The 25,048-nt window shown below is 35.6% G+C and overlaps 2 protein-coding genes across 2 annotated transcripts in view; one reads left to right on the forward strand and one right to left on the reverse strand.

The window, feature by feature from the left end:
* Positions 1-25,048, reverse strand: part of LOC136843853 (inversin-like) — a 649,403-nt gene that overhangs the window by 443,637 nt on the left and 180,718 nt on the right. The window lies entirely within an intron of this gene.
* On the forward strand, positions 38-21,794 carry LOC136843850 (craniofacial development protein 1). Its single transcript, XM_067112684.1, is given in 8 exon segments — positions 38-237; positions 3,426-3,547; positions 3,550-3,643; positions 5,568-5,678; positions 11,681-11,795; positions 13,004-13,092; positions 15,924-16,083; positions 21,552-21,794. Coding segments are annotated over 8 exon segments (843 nt in total). The 5' UTR covers positions 38-179; the 3' UTR covers positions 21,646-21,794.

The raw sequence follows: 25,048 nt of genomic DNA on the forward strand, positions 1-25,048 counted from the left end.
TTGGACCAAGCTAAATTAACTAGGCACTGAGCTGAATTGTGGCGTGCCGTTCCAAGAGCTTGTATTGTGTATTTGATTGAGCTACTGAGGAGCTAGATTAATTGTGGAAGACAAATACGTTGTCTTTGAATAGTTTATTCTTATTTTGTCTTTCTGCAACGTAATAAAAACGTTACATCATGCTGCAAGAAGAAGATTTTGAGTCCGACACCAGCGATGAAGATTTTGTTCCCGATGGTAAGACCAAGGACAGCCGATGTTTGGCGGAACCATGACCTCCATGCTAATAATCCTAAGCCAAGTGCTTTGTCGGCCTTAGGCTAGGGCAATGTAGCCAAAGTTGCTCAAGATTTTAAGTGTTATTAGGCAGTTGGTTAGACTGTGGTTGGGCTAGGGTAGTCTGATGGGTATGTAAGCTATATCTGGCGTTAGGTTAGGTTACAAACCTTTAACCTGTTTGCCACTAGATGTTAGGGTATTTGATAGATATAAGTAGTAGCTCCGCGGTGGCGATTTCCTTCTAACTTGACTTTTTCTACAGTTTTTTTGGTTGCTAGTTATGGATTTAAATTAAATTTTTGTCGCATGAATGTAATTAACCTGTAATTAACCCCTGAAGTCCATCCAACAAAGGTTTTCCATACGCGATCTTCACAAGGCAGAGCACGGGTATATACGTCTGTTTGGAAAGGTTCATATCCTGTCCAACAAGTGCAATAACTTGTTAATGTATGGGTACCCAACCGCCCCCGGGCTAGTACTAAACACAGAGAAGGGGCATTCCATTTGGCCGACAACAAACAAATGCACTGCCAGTATCAGAAGCCCTAAAAGTGTAGAAAAAAACAGTTTCCAAGGTAAAAACAGGCGCGGAGCTAACACATAGAATTACCGGTTATTTCTAAGCGAGATTTCTAAGCAAGAGCTCCGCATGGACTATTACCTTGGAAATTGATTTTTCCTATACTTTTCTACTAAAGTGTTGCTGATGAAGGAAGTGGTGGTGTTTATTGTCTGTGAATTATTATTAACCTTTGGGAACGCAGGTTTTTTGGGTGGGGGAAAACGTTCGGAGAAAGACCGGGGTAATTCTAAGCTGTAGTTCCATGATGAGCTAGACTATGGCAATTGACGTTTTCCTATGTAATTTTACTTGCTTTACAAGAATATAAAGTAATATTTTGTTGGCCGGCTGTAACTAAACTGTAATTGACCTTTGAAGACTACACGACACCGATGGAGTGGATCACCCCGTCGGGTAGTCTTCAAAGGTCAATTACAGTTTAGTTACAGCCAGCCAACAAAATATTACTTTGAATTCTTGTAAAGCAAGTAAAATAACATAGGAAAACGTCAATTGCCATAGTCTAGCTCACAGCGGAACTACGGCTTAGAATTACCGAGACCTGACTGCCATGTTGTTGTTATGGAATGGTTCCGTGCATGCACGAGTCATTAGGGAGCCATATGTTTAAGAAGGTATTGGCTAAGGAAACCTATTATAAAAGGAACTATACTAATCTTATGTACCCTAACCTAGCAGGCCGTAACCTAACCTAGCAGGCCCTAACCTAACCTAACTTAGCAGGCCGTGTTACCAAAAGCTCCCCTATAACACTGCGCATGCATAATAGCATTCCAGGATGGCCAGCATACAACTTCTGATGTTAATTACAGGTTAATTACAGTTTACCAACAAAAAATAATGTTAAATTCTTGATAAGCAACCAAAATACTATAAGGATGATATATTTCTCCCACATTTCTCCCACCAAAAACCCAGTTCCTATTGGGTTCCTTTATTATTATACTGTTAGATAGATGAGGTTGTTAGCAAGCAGAAAAACATATTTCAGCAGTTTGAGAGTTAACAAAGATAGTGTTGCATAACCTAAAAATGGCATACTATACAGAATTTTTAGGAGTCAATTGAGAACGATGGACACAGGTTCTGCCATTGAAAACAAACCTATCCTTTTGTAGAATGCTGTCTCCTGACTTAACCAGACCTTACCTTTCTAACCTGGCTGGGGTCGGGGTGGGGGTGGCTTAACCCCTTTGGACCCTTAGGTAACACTAAATATTGGAAACATGGACTAAACTTCCGCTCAGAGGTAATTTGAAAGCCTGTGTCTGTCGTTCTGCAAACTACCCAGATTTTACACACACGTTTTTGTATGGTAATTGATTGGGATGGTAGGATATAGAATGTGGACCAGCTAGAACTGCCAGTGTGGGCTATGTAAGTTATATAAAGTCTGGAGCCTCATAGAAATGTTAACACAAGTACTAGCCACACAGGCATTGCAAGAATAGATGATGGTCCATTTGGTAGCATTTATGTGTGACAACATGACTCCAGTGTCATACATTAACAAGCAGCTGGGATAGTCTCCCTTCCCCACTGTCTGTTGGTAAGGCAGATGCGAAAGTGGATGGTTTGCCACACAGTAGAGCTGTCAGCAACCCATTCCAGGAAGGAGGTATGAGGTAGCAGACCTGCTTAGGTCCCAGGGCTAAGTCACAGGGACAGTGTGGTTCCTAGTTCCTTGACTGGTGGAAAGGTTGTTTGAATTTTGAAAAACACCAGTGATCAGTGTGTTCACACTAGTGAAAAGAAAGATTAGTGTTCCTCTCTCCTATCCTGAACCCCTGGGGTTTGATAGAGAATGATTTCAGCACCCACAAGATTGCTTGGACTTCTATGCCTTTCCTCCACTTACCTTAATCCAGCAACTGATCAACCAAGTGTAGGTCACTCCAGGACTCATGATGACCCTGGTGGCTCCTCGTTGTCTGCAGGCTGAGTGGTATCCCAGCTCTTGGCTCTTCTGTTTGAAGCTCAGAGAGATGCCCTATCACCCATTCTCCTGCATCAGCCCCACCTATTTAGGTACCACTGGTCTATTCATAGATGGGGACCACTTCAGCAGTTCCTGCTAGAGAGAGGCTTTTTGTGCAGGACATTGCAGATGATGTGTAAGAGCCCGTAAGTCAGCAGTCCTGCAGTTCTTTTGTTGGTGCCAGTAGATTGGTGAGAAGGTTGAGGATCCATCTTGTTCTCGTTCATCCTGAGTTTGTGAAAAAAAAGTTGGAATACGTTGGTAGCTCATTAAGTACCTTTACAAAGTTTCACTGGCCTTTTCAGGTTGGTGCGTAAAATATTTCTGTGTAAAATACTTCAGGTTCTTATATCAAGGGAAGAGGAAAAATGGAAAATACTTTGAAAATTTGCTATTATTTAGGATGCAGTGCTCCTTATTTGTTAATCTGAGTTTAAAATGAATCATGTTGATCACAAGTAATCCATTCTGGAGGATATTATTGGACATTTTGTGAACCATTTTTTGCACATTGACAGTTTAAACAAGTATTTCAATGCTAAGATACATTTTGAATGTTGAATGATAGTTTGTGTTTTTCAGGAGTGGAAAGTGACCATGATGATCTTGACAGTGGAAATGATGATCTTGAGGAGTTGAATGCAGATGATGAGTCACAGTCTAAGAAAGTTCAAAAAAAAAAAGGTACCAAAAAAAAAACCCTTTACTGGCAGATTTGGAGGAACCAAAAGAAACACAGTTGTTGAAAGCTGATAGTAAAGGAGAGGAAAATAAAGCCAAAGAAGATGATCTGTGGGCAGGTAAGGTAACGCAAAATAAGGACCAGACAATTAAATAAAACTGGTATAGATGGTGGTGAGTTTTATGCACACATCTGTATTTTATTGTTTTGTAAAATGCTGTTTGTTCCTATGAGAATGTAAACTTTCATCTTTTATATGGGTATACCGTTGGTGTAAACTTGTTGTCATTGAGCCTTGGGAACAAGGTAGTCAACTGTTGGCAGGTAAGTGAGGGGATTGGCTACCATCCACTCACCTGACTGTCATCCCTCACTTTTCACATCCATTATGACTGGTCACTGAACTTGTTTCTATTTGTAAAGCTTAGTTTTACAACATTTTTTATATTATTTAATGTTATGTTTCAGGGATACTGAAACAGTGATTTGGTTCTGTTTTCTTTCTTTTGGCAAACTGTACCTTTATGTAGGTTATACTGATACAAAATCTTCAGGTTATTATAACATTGTTGCCACGAAATGCAGACCCAGATAAAAACATCCTTATTGCTGTTGTGGTCAGAGAACTCGACTCGATTGTGAAGCTCATTAAATCAACACTTATTGTTATGGGCTTGATGGTTGTTTTGTATACAGGCAGTCCCCGGTTATCGGCAGCCTCAGTTACCGGCGATCCGGTTTTACGGCGCTTGTCTAGCGACGGCGATAACCAGATTTTTGTTGCTGATAACCAGTTATCAGCGCTGATCGCCTCTTATTGGCGGCGCCGCTAACCGGTTATCAGCGCCACTAACCAGGGATGAGTGTTATTATCACCGATTTTTGGTTAGCGGCGATTTTTGGTTGTCGTCACCCCGTCGGGAACGGAACCCCGCCGATAACCAGGGACTGCCTGTATCATGGATACTAGAACAATGAATTAATTTCATTTTGTTTCTCTTGCTTTGGCAGCCTTCTTCCTATATATAAGTTTCTTGTATAAAATCTTCAATTTCACCTTGTCATAATAAGTACACAGTTGTTCATACAACTATTGACCTATGCTGTGTCTTTTCTGGTTAGGATTAGGGGTGGCAGTAGAAGGTGCTCACCATTGCCACTGCCCTGTATGAGTCTGTTTCATATCCTCCTTTTGAGGGGATATTGTTCAACTATGAACTGTTTCTGGACTTCTATTCTCTCAGCTGATCTCAACCTAGATTTAGGGGCCGTTTGGTATGGATTCAAGGATGGTGCATGATGTGGTTATGCACTTCAGTCCTTTCTCTTTCTTGCTGAATTGATATGCAGGATCTGGCTTTTATTGTCATTTATTGTGAATATGTTACAAATAGGCCATAGGAATTTTACAGGTGGTGTTGAACTCCATAATTCATTTTCAGATCATTCATTTTAGAACTTTGATGTTTTTTTATAGTATGAATATCACTTCTACTGGCTAGTCAGTTTTGTTTAATGCTGCTTTCTAATTTTTGGAGATATTTCTAGAAAATTTTTCTAAGGAAAACCCAGAGCATGTCTTGACTATCAATCAGAGGGAAGTTTGACTTTCTAAGCTTTTGGTTTACATATAGGACCTGTTCATAATTTTACTTTCCATGTCATTGACAACTTTATTTTGTTTTGGTTTATTACTTAAGTATACATTACATGCTAATTTTTGTAAGGCACATCACCCATGTGTAGGTATTCATCATGTAGAAAAGAAGACTGCAGTCACAACCAGTTTGTCCAGGTCAAGTTTGATGTACAGTATTCAATTAGTAAATTTGAAGAAGTATTTTCCTCCTCAATCCTAAGAGTTGCTAATGATCCCTGTTAATTGTTGTTTTGACAGTCATGTTGTTGAGTATTGACAGTAAAACCAGGTAAATTACCTACCCTGTTATGAAAACTAATTTTATAAATTAGCAGCAAAGAATTTCTGTTCATTTTTTTTTGTCTTATGTTTGTGTTCATATTTGCAATCATTTCTATTACAGATTTTTTAGCTGATGTTGATGAACCTACACCAGCACCCAAAGCAAAACCCTCTGGTTGGGCATCATTACTAGGGAACAAAAAGACACCCAGCAGCTCAAATTCAGTAGCAGGTATGTCACGAAACATATTTCATTTATGTATTAATTTTCTTTTCCATGCATGATAAATTCAAATTATATGGAAAAACCTAAACTATTGTGATTCATTGAAAAGATTGATAAGTTTTACACACACACACACACACACACTCTCTCTCTCTCTCTCTCTCTCTCTCTCTCTCTCTCTCTCTCTCTCTCTCTCTCTCTCTCTCTCTCTCTCTCAAGCAGGAGATGAACAAGGGAGAGGAAAAATAATAATGAAAGAAAAATGATAAAGTAAATATTCAGAAGCAAGACATCAATAGAACATAAAGTAATATGTATTAACAAGAAAGCATATATGAGGACTTGGGCTTAGGGCCAAGTACAGTATCGGCTTAAGGCCTTCAGTGAGCTTACCTTCACAACCCTATACACTATGGGTATTGAAAGTGAGAGGATGTAGTATAAAATAAAAGGGACAATAATGGATATAGGATGAGCAGAGTAGTGCGTACAATTGCACATTCTTTGTCGTGCTCGCTTTGATTTCCTAAAGGTGAATTCCAGATGATAAATGGTATCTGTAGTACTGTGAAAATTCTTTGATGATCTTCTTCAAAGAAAAAATTTTTTGAAGATAAAATTATACACATTATTTATATAATAAAATTACTTCTTCCATAAGAAAAACAGATGTGTAATCCATAATTTTTTAGCATGCTGTTCCACAACTTCCAGATTATAGATTCTTTGTACTATCAGCAACAAAACTGAGGCAACAGTTTTCCTAAATCTCTGGACGCATATTGTTCAATAATGCGACATCTGGCAGAGCTGCAAGGTCCAGACATGTTTGTTGTTTGCTTGATTTCTTTTAACAGTAAATTGTAAAAATTCTACCGTTGTAAAATCATTGATATCCAAATGCAGTAATAAGCTCTCCATCATTCATTCAAGTGTTATATGAGGCAACAGGTTGGAATAAAATGTTAGTCATTCTTCTGCCAAACCTGCCATGTAACCTTACTCATAAATGACATTATGACACCAAAATGAAATGGAGTGCATGTGCAATAGGATACACAGTCTTAAATAATGAAAGAAAACTTTTAAAATTTGAGCAATACCCAAGGAAAATCACCTGGAACAATATATGAGTTAATGCAATGTTATGATGAGAGAGAGAATGTTTCACAAAGTGTTAAAAAAAATAATTCATAGGTACTCTTGTTCAGTCAGTGAAGGGTGAGTGTTCTGGGCCAGACAGATTTTGACCCCCTCCCTCCAAATCCTCAAAGGTTTAACAAAATGCTTGCAGTTAAGTATAAAGTCATTTCTTTCCATACAAACATTAGCAAATTGGCCAAATTGTGAACTTTACAATTCAAAGATCATACAATTAGGTACATTAGATGTAAGCACGGTAAGCCGTAGTATGTCAAAACTAAAATCCCCTCATTTAACTTTGATTTATGTTTTTAAACACTAGTATTAATATCAATATTGACATCTGGAAATGAGCCTAATTTGAGGGTCTTTACTAGTATTAGAAGCTTCAAGAATGATAGGTTATGTAGAAAAGACATAAGATAAGATCTCTTTATTACCTGTACTCAGTTTTCTAGTTAAAGTAATTTTCCTGTTACAATATTTACATAGCTTTGTTAAAATGCATAAAGAAATCATCTTCTTGGGAGTATTATTAGCACTTAGGCTCAGCCTTGTATAAACTTACAAATCTTTAAAAATTAATATCAATACTGTTAGGAACCTTATTGGCCACCCATTTGATTAATTTGTTATAACTAAGGAAAAAATTAAATGACGTCACAATCCATCCGATTCGAAGCTTATTCTTCCAAGGGCATCTTGACCCTGCTGGTGCAAGTAATGTGTATGGCATTTCCCTAGAACCCTGGTTCTGATATATGTAATGTCATCTTCTGTGCTGTAATCTCTTTCATTCTGTCTTTCTTTAATTCTTGAGCTAAAAACTGTGGAAAGAGCCAACAGATTATAAACACAAGAAGGCTCCAAAGGGGAATCAGCCTGCAGAGAGAGAGAGAGAGAGAGAGAGAGAGAGAGAGAGAGAGAGAGAGAGAGAGAGACAAGTTTTTGGAAAATATAATAAATAAATAAAAGTGAGGGAATAGAAATTCAGACCAATACACCTGAACTCAGATGTTAGCAAAGAACTGGAATGAATTTGCTCCTTGCTTAAACATTTGGAGATCAGAGGACTCCATTACTGCACTAGGCAAACTATTCCCAATTTTAGTTGTAGCCATGATAGAACTCTTAGGAAACTGAGTAGTATTAAACATGATGGTGGAAAACGACGCACTGTATGCAGCAACAGCCTGCCCCTAGTGTTGCGAGCAAAAACAGCTCATTCAGGTTAAGAAGAGTGCAGAGGATGTTTTTTGTTACAGTACATATTGTTTAACAAACATAACGAATATGCTTTCTGTCTTTAACACTATGTCTTTACTGCAAACCATCATTAAGAGTTGGCAAAATGAGTTTGACTGAGCCATAACTCTGTCCAAGAGTCTGAGATGAGAGTCAGCACCCAAAGACCATAGTGGAGACCAGTACCCCAAACAAGGAAGAAGAAGAGTTGAATGCTTCTGAAAATTCAGTTCCTAAACAAGAGTTTGCAACCAAAATCTTAAAGAGTCACAAACATTTAAAACCATACCATTTCAATGTAAATCAGGGTGCAAAGGCAAAAGAGTTCTGGATCAACTACCTATCATACATTGAGTTTTAGAAGGGTGGAGCCTTATGCCCTAAAGCCTACTCCACTCGTGGATGTGCCAGATCTCTATTCATGGATTCTGGAACCACAGACCTAAGACCATAAGAAGGAGCAACGTGTAGAAGAGTAGAATCATAGGCATATGCAGTCAGTTTGTTCTCCAGACCTTGCTACATTATTATTATTATTATTCAGAAGATGAACCCTATTCATATGGAACAAGCCTACAGGGGCCATTGACTTGAAGTTCAAGATTACAGAGAATATGATGTTCATTAGAAAGAAGTAACAAAAGCTGATAGGAAGTACAGAATGAAGAAAGCACTTATTAAAGAAAAAATAAATTAAATTAATCAATAGATAAAAATGTTAGTAAATCATTAAAATATAAGGAGAATTTTATTAGGGTAATAGTGCATTGCATCTTTGCTTGAATTTTTGAAATTCCAATTGTGCGACATCCTCGGGGAGAGTGTTCCACAGTCTAATGATGTAAGGAATAAAAGACCTCTGGAACTGAGAAGTTAAACAGCTAGGCATATTAAATGCATATTGGTGCTGCTGTTCAGCAAATCTAGTTGCTCTCAGCAGGAAAAGGGGGATCTGGGATCAGTGTGAATGTGAAAGATCTCTGTTAACATACAGCCTATGAAAAATTGACAAGCGAGACAATCTGTCGATAGTCCATGTCATCTTCTGATATTAGGAAACAGAAACTTACCACAACGAACTACTCTATCTAAAATAAATAAATCCCTGGCAGAAGCAGGCATCCACCGTATTCTAGTAAAGGAAGGACAAATGACCTGTAAGTTGCATTGATTTTATCACTGTTATCAATATACGAGGCCTTAAGTACAATACCTAACTTTCATGCAGCATTTGCTGACTTTCATTAGATGTTTCTCGAAAGCAAGTTGTGAGTCAGAAGTTCCACCTAGAATAGTTAAAGCTTCAGACTCATTCAGCCGAGTATCATCCACCTGAAGGGGAGGATGGGGTGGAACATCTCTACGAGATATGCTAATCAGTGGTGTTTTCGTTTTACTGTATTGGAGTTTAGCATTATACCCCACCGACCACACTGTTCACTGATCTGGTCCGTGTCGCAATTGAGACTAAGGGCAGCTTCATTTCTTATAAGTGGAGACTTTCCTACACCCACAGGTTTTACATCATCAGCACACTGAACAATCTTGTTTTCCTGGCCAACAACCATATCGCTTCCAAAGAGCGATGGCTTGTGGGTAGACCACCACATATGGTCATCACTGGAGGGCACGATCTCCTTCACGCCCTCATTATAAGCTCTCTCAGTTCTCTTATACACAACCTGAGCTTGACTTCTAAGCTCGGTGAAGTTGCATGACAAAAAGTTGTTTGATTGTTCCTCCATAAATGATGAGATTGTTTTTCATGGTAGGCCTGCTTACATGCAGCAGTTAGGCATGGCTTCTCTTTAAGATGAAACTAGAGGATTTTATGAGGAATTCTTCTCTTGTTAATAATCTTAAGGTGATCATTTAACCACTAAGTAACATCGGACTTCTATAAATATTGCTCCACCTGAACTCAGTAAGATCATGGTGAATATCATCCCATTTTGCCCGGGATTTCAAGTACAGTATATCTTTCTTGAAAAGCTAGCATCAGGAACAGCCTGATCCATCTTTACATTAACTAAATCAAACTATGATCAGATGAACTCAAAGGCAAACCTACACCAGTTCATACAATCCTTTTAACATCCGTAGATACAAGGCCAAGATAATTGCCTTATTGGTGTGTGGATTCATTTATTAACTGCTCACAACCAGAAATAGTAGAAAAATCTAAAGCAGCAACACCATGATTATCTGTGGCAGTAACTGACCTCAGCCATTCGATATGTTGAACATTGTAATCACCAAAAAAAAAAGGAAACAAGTCTTGGAGTCAGCTTCTTGAACTGCTGCCATTTTGATAAGCAAGCAGCCATAAATAGAGCCATCCAAATTTGGGTTTCTGTAGCTAGCAAATACATGAAGGTTTATTAATCTTCTACAGACTTTAACCACCTGTGTTTTATGACATCCACACTCATATAGTTGTCTATGAGATGCGGAGAAACCCTGTCTAATATACAGAGCCATTCCATGGGCCCTTGGAATGGCATTATGCTTGAATAAAATGGGCTTCTTAAACCATGGAATTAACATTTCTGAAATATGTTGCAAATCAGATACAAGAATTTCAAAACTAAAAGAGGATATCAAAATGGGACATCCAAGGCAGGGTATTCAGTGTTGAGAAGTAATATGCCAAACTATTCAGAGTTGATGTAGGCATAGAAAAAAGTCTGTGACCAGAGAGGGGCCCAACAGCAGAATGCAATGGCCATCCTTTGAAGGGACCTTAATCTGTCTAGCAGTAGCATCTCAACAGATGCCTGACCACTCTAGCTGTTTTGTTCTTCTGCTGGGGGAGGGGGAGAATATAGTCCAAGGAATATATATACATTAGTATATGTATTGTAGGCTTCAAGACAGTGCTCACTGTCCCAGCTATAATGAGTCTTCTTCAATTGGTATTTATGTGGAGGTAATCTAAGAGCAGCTTCATGTTTTGAATGTCTATAAGTGTTGGAGTGTGTGTGTGGACCCCTTAAAGTCGTCATCATGTGACCAACTTGGTTTTTATCAAGGGCTTGCATGCATCTTCCAAATATACCTCTCTATTATGACAGCTATTTAAATAAGGCTAGTTCTCAGTTATTTTGGTACTTTGAGGGCAGTATAGTTCCTCATTGTGAGGTTGGTTATCAGGTTAGGTTAACTGAAGACCCTCAGTGAGACTCTCATAGGGTGTCTGTGTTTCATGGTTAATAGGATTATAATGAACATATAAGTATTGTATAAGCTAATTGAACAGAAGTAACCACCCTTCAAACCCCACTTAATGTCTTTCAATCACCTAAGTTTAACAGATTATTGTATGATAAACTTTTGGATTATCAATATTGAGATGAATACAAGTACACAAAATAGAATGCTATACTAATTCTGCACTGCTGATAAAGTTGAGGTAAAAGGTTATGACTACTATAGAAAATGAAAACTTATAACACTATCTTTGTATTGTATTGCTCTTTTAATGTGTTATTAGTAATTACGAGTTGAGTAGATTTAGAGCACTTTAATTGTATGTTACTAAATTTACAAATGATTGTAAGTGTATCCATGAGTGTTATAAGCTCTTTGTTGTATTATTTAATATTGCACTCTGTTTGCAGCAAACTCATCTCCAGTTGTACCAGCCAAAATACAAGCCAAAACTGAGGAGACCCCTGCAAAGTCAAATAAAGTCAAAATAACTAAAGTTTTTGAATTTGCTGGAGAAGAAGTAAGGTGAGATAGAAATTATGCATCTTATATTTTATTATTATGTGGCGTTTTGGGTTATTTCACATTTTTTTCAGTTAGAAGGTTATTGGCAAAGCATGCATAGGGTTCCACAGTGTTGTAACCTTGAATAAGTACAGTAAGATTTTTGTTTAGTAAAAATCCACATTTGTGTGTATGAGCAGGGCTGTATTTATCAAATTACAAAAATGTAGAAAGAAGATTTTTCACTCTTTTGCTGACTGAATAAAAATACATGTATTTCTTAAAAAGATAATTGACAACATTTTTTAAGTCTGGGAAAATATCAGATAATCTTTCACACAAAAGCTCTCATTTTTAATAATTTTTGTCTTTTGATAATTGTGGATTTTACTTATTATTTCCAGTCACTGTAAAGTGATGCCCCATAAGTAAGATTTTTGTTTAAGACCCAGTGGTTTCTCTTTTGGCCTTAGAATTTTTACTGTTCCAGGGGTTTGTTAATTTGCATAGGTTTACAGTATTTTAGGTTTTTATTCTGATTTTCTTTTCAATCATTTTGATACTTTGACCTTTGGGTTGATTATGTAACATCAGCCCAGATGTTTAGCAGATTTTATGTTTTTTCAAGTTTTGTGTATGATTTTTCTGTACTGATTAGTCTTACTTATCGAGTAAAGATCTTGGGAAATTTCAGTGTTATCTGAAATCTGGAGAGACTTTCTTTAGGTGGGAGGTTTTGTCTCATGGACCGGGGCTAGTGTTTTGAAGGGATCAGACCATGAAAGTAGTAAAAATGGTTAGGCCAAGACTATTTGGATAGAAAGGGCAAGATGATTTTAGGTCAGTAAAAACATATAAAATTTTTTTTAGAGAGAGAGTGATCACATTCAAATACAATCTTTTATTTATTGCATTACAGGACAGTATAAATTTGTTCTAACTTTTTTGTTTTGTTTGTTGTTTTATTGGTATCTTAGAGTATAATTTTAAAAAAATAAATGGCATCATAGATATGTACTGTTAAAACTGTATGTGTATTACATACCAGCTATATTCGTAATCTACAGTAGGCATTATGGAAGATGTAATACTAGTTAGTTCAATGTTAAAAAGGATATTTTTTACTAAGCATTATTTGGTCGTACATAGAATGTCAATTTTACTTCAGTATCAGGGTTTACTTTATTGTATTTTTTTTTTTTTTTTTTTACTAATTTACTAACTTGCAGAGTGGAGAAAGAAGTTGATGCAAATTCTGCCGAAGCTGAGGTAGCATTAGGTAATTCTTCCAGCGAATCAGTTAAGGAAACTAACAAAGGTAAGAGTTACTCTCCATTCCAGTCTAATAAGTTCAATGAAACAGATTTTAAAACCATATAGGTATGGGTTTGATTATGAACAGTATTTGCAGTACTGAAAGGTATCAAGAAAAATTGGTATAATCAATTTTTACTTTCTATTGTTCCATGGATTTCTTTTTATAGGCTAACATTCCAAAGTGGACTTGACGGAAAGTGCTGGGAATGTCATTTGAGTAAATTCTGAAAAGACCAACTTTTTCTGGAAATTTCAAGCAAAATCCAGCATAACTATTAAGCATGAATAGAGTTATTGTTATATAGAGTATGAAAGTACAGTGAACAATAAGATTTTATGAAACATTTTAATATTTCGTTCACATAAACTGTTACCCCCAAGCAGCCTTATGCTTTGGTTTGAAGTATGCAGCAGTATACTTACTATAGCCAACTTTCTATAGTATGTATACTGTGTACAGTGTCAACTATGATCCTTGACCTTTTTAGATTCTCCTTTTGTAGGCATAAGACCACACTTTCATTGAAAGCTTCTAGAGTAAAGGCGTCTGTACACAGTTGTAAATGAGGAAGGGGTATCATTATAAGACATTGGTTTGTGTACATGAACCATAACATTCATTTCAGAATATTTTCACTGCCTTCTGTCAAACAAACCATTGCCTTAGATAATCAGATATTTACTTGGGTTGAATGGAAGTTCAAGTGGATAACAATTCTCCAGTTAGCATGATGTCATCAGGAAAGAGGGCACTGTTTGACTACTGTACTGTTAGTATGGTATTACTATAGCTTCATCAAACGTTACTGTCCATGGTCTGCACATAACCTTGGCTGTTTAGTTTCCCATCCTCCTCACACCACCTCCACACTCACCTCAGCATTGCAGCTCATTCTGTTCCCTTGTTTTCAGAGGCTTCAGTCCAGGGTAATTTTGTGTCAGTCATTTATTTTCAGGGTTGGAGCAGTGCAAAATAGGTCTTCTAAATTTCTGTCTTTATGTTCCTCCATGCAGTGTTTTGTGAGGAATCCACCTGTCACTCATTGTTTAAAGAGGGCTTTTTCAGAAGCCTTTTCCTACTTGTATGGGCATAAACAGTCAGAAATTACTTAATTCAGGAGCTATCATTTGCCACTGTAACACTAGTTTATCTCATGGGCCTTTCTCAGGCAGCAGCAGTAAAAGTTATTTAAGTCTTTTGAGCTGATGTACATAAGTGGGCTATTCCACTGCCATTGCACCATAAGGCAAGCATAATAGTGCTCAAATGACGGAGACAATACTATATTGTGAGCATTCTATTAAACCTCGCTTTCTTCTGCTAGTAGCTAAAAACATCTGCTGCCTTACTGACTTGGAGTGAATATTTCTTTATCTGAACTATTGAACACATTCCAAATTGATATAGCAATGTTGTGATATCAAACTTAACGTAATGGTAATGTTGTTGAAAAAATTTCATAACAGTGAAAACACCATTTTATTTTGATTCATTTAGATTCCTTTTCCATTCCAATCCTTACAGTTATCTATGGAGGCGAGTCTTTCCTTCAAAGACTGCACAAAGATTTCTCCTCCTCCTCATACTCAGCCTGATTGCTCTTCCTCTTTTTTAGTCCTTGCTGCTTCTGCTAGTCTTGTCACTGGTACAGTTCACCTCATCAGACATTCTTCGGACTCAATTTATCTGAATTTGACAACAGGAGATGCCAGTCTACCTGTCTCCCACAAATGCCTACAGTAAAAGCTTTTTACTCTTGGCCGTGAAGCATTGACAGCAGGCATTCAGTATTATTATTATTATTATTATTATTATTATTATTATTATTATTATTATTATTATTATTATTATTATTATTATTATTATTATTCAGGATATACAAACATAAATAAAGTGCAAAAATGGCGTAAACCTGCAAAACAGGTCTCCACATAGAAGAATACCCATACATGAAGAAAAAACAGAAGAGTAACAAAAGTAAATGAGTAAACAGATTTATAGACATACCTGATGTCTCATTTCATCATCATGGAAGACATTACATCAGCTCTTTGCTGCAGGGGGTGGGGGCAGATGTGAAATGAGTTTTGTCTTCTGCAATGTGCTCTATATTCCCAAATTCCTAATAGGTCTAGATCTTCATGTATCCCTTTTTCCATGATTTCCTAGGTCTTCATTCTGCTGCTTACATATCTTGCCTCAGGTGTAAGGGAAAATGCCAGTACATTAATTCAAAGCAAAATTTTTTAAGTCACCATCAACTTTTAGACACTGGTATCTGGTAACATACTCAAAGAATGTTTAGAAATTTTTTGGGGTGTTTTAAGCTCATTGTCATCCCTGAGGAAATTTCCATGAAGAGAGCGCTGCTACTTCAGGGGCAGGTAAAAGTGACATGGTGCTAGGTGTGAAGAATAGATCATATCAGTATCTACAAATCTCAGTCTATTACAGCCTCCTTGGCATTCCATGGTATGTGTCCTAGAGCATATTTGTGGAAAAACGGAATATTTTGATAACCTTCTGGAAAATGCTGAAGGTAATGTACTTAACACTGTGTCTTAATTTTAGCTGTGTAAGGAATGGAGTCAGAAAATGGTATGCAAAATCTGGAACTAGGTTGTACCCTGTTGCATTTTGGTTTTGAAAATATCTCCTGCCCCATTTAGTTGAGTTTGGCTTCTGAGAAGATACCAGTGAGCTGTCTTAGGGTGGAAACTTAGTTGTTTTACTGAGGTTTTTTTAAATAAAAATTTGATTTAGCAAACATTTGGAAGTGTTATTCTGTGGATATGAATAAGAGGAAAACTAATTTAAGTCATTTATTTCAGGGACCAAACGTCCAGGTGGATTTTCAAGTATATTAGGAATGATTGACAAGAAGAAACAAAAACTTACAACTCTAGAAAAGACCAAATTAGATTGGAATAACTTTAAGGCAGTTGAAGGTATAGATGAAGAGCTTGAAAGTCATAAGAAGAGTAAGGATGGGTGAGTTGACCAACTTCTGTTCACAATTACCATTGAATTTATTTTAGGTGCAGTTTAATAATGAGGATTATTTATTATTATTATTAGTTCCTGATAAATATAGAAAAATAATTTAAATCGACTTTTAACAAAGTAGATGAAAAATTTATGTTTATGGAGCTTGTCAGGGAAATGTCAGCTTAGCTGTTTGTCCACCTCATGGATTTCATAATAAAAAAAATTGATGGAGGCAAAAGAGAGAATGTTTAGATCGTAGTAGTAATAGAAACAGCATTAAAATATGCAGATTATGCTGCTTTAATCAGCAGAGCAATGCAAGATTTACTAAGCTGAGATAAATCTAAGAAACAGAATTATTAAGAACTTTGCATAAAGGGGATGAAATAACACTTAAGATGGAGAAAGGATTAATGATGTTAAATTTTTCAAATAATTAGGAACAAAATATCCAGTACAAGATTTCATGAGTTTGAATTTAGCAAAAGACTGAAAAAGGAAACTCAAACAGTGGGGAGGCTGAATAAGATTTGGTTCTGATAATTAGTTCTGTACCTAGAAAATACAGAGGTAACATGGACATTTCCCTGCTTGTAAATACAGTACACTACATCCATAGTTTTAACCCTTTCGTTTACTGATGACTGGTATAGACGTCATCCAAATTTAAGTCCTTCGCATTTTGATGATATGCAAATGTAAAAAAAAAAATATTTCATAAAGCAACAGCCAAGATGAGGATCATTTTTGGCAAGTGTTCCTGATATTGTTTATGCATGTGCAATGTATGTTGATATGTTTTTTATAGTTTTATAGTTTTATTCTAAAATTACATCATTTATCTTTTTCTGAGAGAGAGAGAGAGAGAGAGAGGAAATATTTTTTATACATATGTAACATGTATTTTTACTTGTTTTGTATAGTTTTAGATTTTCATTCTATAATTACATCATTTATCTTTATTCTGAAAGGAGAGAGAGAGAGAGAGAGAGAGAGAGAGAGAGAGAGAGAGAGAGAGAGAGAGAGAGAGCAACAAACACTTGACTGAGTGCCACTTATTGCGGAAAATGTAATGCTACTGTGTCATTCATTTTTTTATATTTTCCTTACTATAATTACAAATTCACATTGCAATAAGTAGATAGTTTATCTGGGTGTTATAGATAACAAAAGAAGACTTTATTGCAAGTAATTTTTTTGGAAAAATATTTTGGGAGAAACTGCAGAATTTTCTTATCTTATAAATTATGCTCTTTTTTTTCACCTACAAAATTTATTTTGGTGACTTTTTTATATCATTGTATAGAGCAATCATTCAGCTGCCAATTGAAATAAAATTGAGCTGTCTATCTTGAAAATTGTTGGAGCTATGTGTCTGAACACAAAAAGGTTTAGAGAGTTTTTTGCACATATTGTGTGGGTGGCTGTTACTTTTTTACAAAAAAGTTATGCTATTTTGTCATTCATTTTTTCATATTTTCCTCATTATAATTACAACTTCTTGCAGTGCCATAGGTAGATAATTTATCTGGGTGTGCTATGGATAAAAATCTAAGAGTATCACAGATAGTTTTTATTTTGGCAAATTTTTTTTGGGGGGGAAAGTGCAAAATTTTCTCATATTGTAATTTTTACTCCTTATTCCACTTATGTTAAAGTTATTTTGGGGGGATTGTTTTATGCCAGTGTATAGAAAAATGATTCCAGTGCCAAGTAAAACAAAATTGAGTGGTCTACTTTCAATATTGTTGGAGCTACATGTCTTTGAACAAAAATGGTATAACATTTTGATGCCCACTGCTCAAGTCACTGCCTCTTCCCACAGATGTAATTGTTAAGAGCTATAAGCGAGAGGGTTAAGAACTGCCCATATTTAGATCACCCCAGGAATTTTTTATGCCTTTTTTTTTTCTAACTAGAGTTGATTTTAATAGGTAAGAAGTTTTTTTCTTTAGACTGTGAATTTAAATAATTAGTAAAGTATTGAAATCTTGACCTATTTTTCAAAGGCTGCTTTAGAATGTTCGTGACAAAGTCTAATACAGTAATAGAACCCTGGTCCTCGACCGTACCACAACTCGACATAATCGGATTTCAACGCAAAAATTTTGAGTAAATTTTGCTTTGGAGCTCAAACAAAAGCCCGGAATCTGACCCGATAAACCATGTGATACCTGTATTTGTAAACAAAGTGTTTCATGTTTCAGTCAGTGGTGCTAGTTGGCGTTGTTCCCAGGTGTTGTTTAAACCCCACTCAGCTGTGCTTCAGTGTTTTGATCCATTTCCTTAGTTTTTGTGGCTTTTTGTACTGTATTTTGATAAAAACATGGGTCCCAAGAAAGCCATTGCAGACAAGCAGAAAAGGAAGGTGGTAAGAACCACAATTGAACTCAAAAAAGAGATTATTGAAAAGTATGAAAGAGGCATTCCTGTGACTGATTTAGCATCTCAGTTTCAGCTACCGAGATCCACCAAAAGTACATTGTTAAAGCACAAAGAGGCAATAAAAAGTGCTGGTGTCGCTAAGGGATTAAGAGTTTGACAAAACAGAGGTCTTTCATAATAGGTGAAATAGAAAAATTGTTGTTAGTATGGATAAACAAAAAACAGATTGCTGGTGATAGTGTTTTGGAGGCAGTACCATATTTGCCGTAGTAGAAGACGCACCATTGCATATAGAAAGAAATTTTAAAGTGATTTTATAGGGAAAAATGTATGATTCTGTGCTTGAAATACAATAAGGTACACAGTCCTAAGATTAACAAAAAAAGCCCCAAGGTAATAAAATAATTGTACATCTGCCAAGCCTTAGAATCCAAAATAATCTCTCTCTCTCTCTCTCTCTCTCTCTCTCTCTCTCTCTCTCTCTCTCTCTCTCTCTCTCTCTCTCTCTCTCTCTCTCTCTCAGGAAGAGATACTGCTAATTTGAGTCTCCTTACCCAATGGGTATTAGTGCACATGCACACATTTTGTGTGTTCATGTTTTAAAAAAATGTATACTGCAGTACAGGTAATACATCTTTGGAAGACCAAAAAAAAAAATCGCAGATTTTGTTGTCAGTCGTGTGAAACAGGAAACAAATAGATTAACATTTCTCGAGAGATTAAAGAGACTCTCTCTCTCTCTCTCTCTCTCTCTCTCTCTCTCTCTCTCTCTCTCTCTCTCTCTCTCTCTCAGGAAAAGATCTCTCTCAGGAAAAGATATTTTCTAAAGTTAAGTCTCTAACCAACTGTGTGTAACCAACAATTTTACACTCAAAGTTCTGAGAAAACCTAATTGGCTGGCTGGTTGCCATTCTTTTCTTCATGTAATCAGTAAAACACATACACTATTATATTTTCATATAAAATTTGCTCGATAAATAGAAAAAATTCGACCTTCCACACAGTCTGTCAACTTTAACTCGACCAGATTTGAAATGGTCGAAAACAATGAAGTTGTAAAATGCTAAAAAAACCTACAGTCTAGTAATATTCAATCAATTAGCTTCATTTTTTGTTGAGAAACAAACGGGAAGTGTCTCTAGCACAATATTTCGATTTATGGTAAATTTTTTAAAAATCACAGCAAATTAGTTTTAAAAAACATTTTTTTACATCCATCAGAAATGAAAAAATATCATTATCATATATAGATATTGAAATAAATTCATGCATCATATTGTGATAATATTTTCTGTGTGTTGCTTTGATCGTTTTACAATTTGTTATATACCAAAATCGTCGCAATTTAGTGTACAATACAAAGAAAAAATAATCCGTTAGCCTTAAAATGAAGGTAATTGATTGAATATTACTAGACTTTGCTTGAGCACAATTGCAGTTTTTGACCATTTCGTTTTGAGTTAAAATTGATTTGTATAAAATATATATAAAAACTACAATTTTTTTGCACTGTCACATATTTCAATATTTATAATATAATATATAATGATATTTTTTTTCATTTCTGATGGTTACATACTAAACTTCAGGCAATGACAAAAAGGAGCCAAATGAACTCTTAATCTTAAAACTAAAAATTGCTATGATTTTTAAAAAAACATTTTTTTTCCGTTGCAAAATTAAATGATTGAATATTACTAGAATGTAAGAGTTTTAGCACAACTTTTTACCCGAAGGCAGCGCAGGCATACGGGAGACGTTTTTGTAAATAGAGGCTCGGGTTTAATATAAATAAAATAATGTTAATTACTTGGAATAATTAGGCTTGTTTTTTAATTTTTTATTATTAGCAACAACTTTTGTTACTACCCAGTGTAGTACAGTACCTAGGCTAATGGTTTGTTTACATCCAGTCTCCCAAGCCTAAAGTTTATGGCTTGGATGGCACTTTTAATTTTTTATTATTAGCAGTCTCCCATTGGTAGCCTAATATGGCGCATTGGATGTACAGCAGTTTTTTTTATATACAGTATACATTTAAAAATGAAAAAATGCATCTAATACAGTATGTTATTTAGCTCTTAACTTATTTAATTGTAATTTATCTGTAATTTTTTGTATAAAAAGGCAAGGTTAGGGTAATAAGTGGTGGTCAAGAATTGTTTAATCCATTTTCACTTATTTCCAATGGAAAAAATCAGTTCGTATCTCGATTAAATTGCATCTTGACTCTTCTTTGGGAACGGATTAGCGTTGAGGTCTGGGGTTCTACTGTATATTATATATACAGTATATATATATATATATATATATAGTATAGTTTAATGTAGTTTTGTAGTTCATTTACAAAATCTAATGTAAATGTTGACATTTTTCTATCAGTGTTATATTTCATAACCAATGACTAAGTATCGTATTGTAAGTTTTACTGTACAGTACTTGCCATTTGTAAAGTGATCATTAATATTTCTGTGCCATTTTGAGAATGAAACTCCAAAAAACCTAAAGGTTGGCATTAAATGACAATTTGTTGATTTTGTTGCTTTGCATTTTGTAAGAAAGGTTCCATTATCCAATATGGCGATATCCCACCACAAAATTTCATCAGGATCGTAGTTAATTGGTAATTTTTCTGTTTAGAAGAAGACATGAAGACTCATTTTACTTAAACATAGTTTTCTTGAGAGGTAGGCTGCAAAAGTTTCTAGTAAAACTTTCCCATCTTTAGCATATTTACTCAAGTTGTTTAATTTGATGAAGTCCAAGTATGTCCTTGATTGTTAATTTGTTGTTGTTATGTTCAAAATCAATATCCCACAGTCATAGTAATGTGAAACTGCTGAAAAGTTTTAAAGTGGTATTTTGGGTCTTGATATGTACATTAGTGAGAAAAGATGATTTCATGTATGTATGGGTGTATAGAAAATCAGAAACTGAGATGCTACTGAAGGGATGTAAAATTAAAACTTTAACAAGCCATTTAAAATGACTGGAGAGATAAGATATGTGGAGAATTTAATTTCCCTGGCATATCTGAATTTAAATAAATGTTTTTCTGGACCTTAATTGCTGCTTTTATTTTACAGATATTTGGAGAAGCAGGACTTTTTAGAAAGAGCGGACCTCAGGCAGTTTGAAATAGAACGTGCAATGAGAATGAGCAAAAGATCAAACAGATGAATGCTACCAGAGATATGGGAGAGGTATTTTTATTCAGCAGGATGTGAAATTTTCTACAATTTTTTGCCCTTTGGTACTAAAATACTATAATATATTTATAAATAATGTCAGTCATATTAGAGTAGAAATGGCTTATGTTCTGGAAAACAATTTTCTTAAACATTCCTTGTGACTATGCCTTTAGGAAATTTAGCTGTCTAAAATAAGTGTGTATGCTATTGTTAGATTTTTAATATGTTATGCTTTAGAAATGCTTCAGGTACAACATGCCAAGTACTATGGTATAGTGTTGAATAAGTTCTTTTAGATTTACACTATATTGTGATTATCATTAACATTTTTATGTGACGATTTTCTTATATAAGGGTTAGATGTAGGTACAGATCTCTCAGTTACTGTAAGAACTTATATGTAAAAATATTTAAAACTATGCCAAAGTAACCTTTGGTAATGAATAAATGTGCTGGTCACTTATAAGGTATTTTTAGTTACTGAAAAATGCACTACGGCATTTACTCAAGTTTGTGTACAGTATATGTTAACTAGTTTGAATGATTAACCTTTACAGGAAAATTGAAACTTGAACTGGTAGTATCAAGTGGAGCAAATAAGAAGACTGTCACAAATGTTTTGTCAATTTGTACCCATGAAGGAATTATTAGTAGTATATACTGCATTTGGTAGTTTCATGGCCAGATACGCTATTTTTAAAATGTAAATTAAGAAAATCTTTTATTTTTATTAGCTTCCTTGTCCTATCATATGACATGTAAATAAAGTATCTTGTAAAAAATAGTATGTGGAAAGATCATGTGTGATTTGCTAAAAGCTATTTTTTTATCATGAACCCATTAATCCTAAATAGCCTTATTCCATGCAGTGGCCCTCATAAGGTGTGGATTATTGTTTTTTAGTATAATTTTTTTTCATAATTGGTTGGAGATGTATTACAAGCTGCTCCCCCAGGATTACTATCTTTGCATTTTTTTGAATGTTCCAATTATTTTGTGCATTCATTCATTTACCCGTTTTTTCATCCCCATCATGATGACGTTTTTATAATGATTTGTTAATTTTTTTTATTTGGTAAGTGATTTTAGTCCTCCAATCCTGTGCATCATTACTGCTGTTTGTTTACTGTGAGTATGTCCTTTGTTTCAGTAAGATAATTTACATCATGCCTTAGTCTGGGTTCCTTATTCTGCCACAGTTATACACTTTTTTTTTAAAGAATTTCCATAATTAAGTTTTTCACTATTATGTAGGTTTTTTTCTTGCCAGTTTCACAGTAGCTAGTTACCCATCTTTTACTTTTCATCATTGATGTTAATTAAAGGTTATCCTTTCTTTAATGCTTAGTGAGCACTTAATTTTTGCATATTTTGTGATTCATTCCCATTATTTGTGTCAGGGTATGTCAAGGCATTTTATTAATCATTAATGCTTAGTGACTGATATTGAATTTTTGCTTATTTTAGGATTTGTACTCATTCCCCATCACTCATGTTCATGTATTTGGGGGGAATTCATTGTCACAATATACTTGTGAGTTTGTGGAGGGATGTACTTACAACTCCTTTATGTCCAGGTTAGGGTGGGAACTGTATCTGAAGTGCCCTTCATGTAGAAGGCAATAGTGTCGATTTTAGAATGCAAGCTCATTTTGTATGAATTAGTTCATTGATCAGTGTTTTCTCTATGCCCAGAGGATGGTTTACAACCATTGCACATCTAAGTTTTTAACAGATTTCTTTTTAGATTCTTTCCTGTCAAGCCATGCTATTGCTTTTGCAGTCAAGTTATGAATACCTTCAGATGAAGCATCATTATCCACAGAGCAGTGCCAAGAGTGTTAAGGATAAACAGGCCTTCGTCTTTATCAACGCGTACTGTTTTTCCCCAAGGTGAACATTTGCCTCCCCATAAATAATCCCTTTTCCTGGGGGCTCACCTTGCCACTGTTGGGAAGGATTTTCCTGTTTCTTCACCACCCTTTCCAACAGCCTCCCGCTTCATGCTGCTTGCTTTACCTTCACCTGTGCCTTCCTCCTTTGCCTCTACACCCTCAAAGGTAAGGTGATTGTTATTGTTAAGACTCAGTAATGTTTTTACTTTTTTTTATAAGTTTAATAACACATAACAAATAAAATACAGTGCTGTATGCATACTGTAGTACTGTAGTGGTGTACAGGTACGGGTATATGTATTTCTCTTACCATGTATTGGACTATACCAAAAGGGATGTACTGCACTACTGGATTGCATATAATGAAAAACATTCAGTTGTTGATGGTAAATATCTGTAAAGTTTATGGATAACAATACACTGGACACTATTAGGACTTAAAGTTTAGAGTCAAGAGTTCAGGAATTTTCATTTTTTGGAGGGATGGTGCACCCAACCCCATGATTATTGAAGGACAGCTGAAATGATGCAACTACAGAAAAAGTATCACATGAAGAGGAAGAGATCACGTCAAATGTTTGTGGATTATGAAAACGCATTAGACAAAATACAAAGAATAATTAAGTGGGTATTACAAAAGGAGATAGAAATAAAAAAAAAGACTCGTTAAATTAATGAGTTACACTGCCATAACACTAGATCTAGAGTGAAGACATTGGCAGGTGTATTGGAGGTATTTGAGATAAATTATTTGGGATGAATCATACTTACTATTAAAGTTAGCTTACATCTCTGTGCTGATAGCGGGTCGGCATTCAAACAAAAGATTGAATGGCTGCCTGGATGACTGTATAGTTCACCTGTGCTTGCTGCCATTGGATATGCGGGCTAGTTGGTATTTCATGGCTTTTTGCTGCTATCACGGTACTGTACATTCACTTTTCCTATGATGCCTCCACTGGCTTCACGGCTAAGAACGTCAGGTTTGAAGGAATGATTACTGTGTTACCAGAATGTTGATTTTTTAGGAGATACTCACTGCTTATGTCAGCTGCAATGATTTTAAGTGTGATCTTCAGAATAGATGTGAGGAAGTAGGGATTTTCAAAGGACTTTCTGCTTAAGTTTGTTGATATAGGAAGAGAAGGGAAGCAGTTAGATTGCAAAGCAATTAGTTAGGTCAGGTTATCAACCTGTCATTTCTCCCCCTTCTCCAGCTCCTCCTTCTGTACTTATCCATACTCAGTCTAGGCTTTTCCTTTGCTAATGGTTTAGTTAGTACTGAGGCTTCCTCTTTAGCTCTGCCTTTCGCTCCCCTTTTGGTTCAGGAAAAGCATGTTGAGAATTTAGAACAGGACACAAACCTTATTTTGGTCAATACAAGGTTCTTCTTAATTGGTTAGGGAACTGCTGCAGATCCCCCCATTGTGCAATTATTTTTGCATTCCCTTATAAGAGGTAAGGTGTTGGTGCTCTTGCCAGTTTATAACCTGAGCC

The sequence above is a fragment of the Macrobrachium rosenbergii genome, chromosome 12 (assembly GCF_040412425.1).
Source record: "Macrobrachium rosenbergii isolate ZJJX-2024 chromosome 12, ASM4041242v1, whole genome shotgun sequence".
NCBI classification, from domain to species: domain Eukaryota; kingdom Metazoa; phylum Arthropoda; class Malacostraca; order Decapoda; family Palaemonidae; genus Macrobrachium; species Macrobrachium rosenbergii.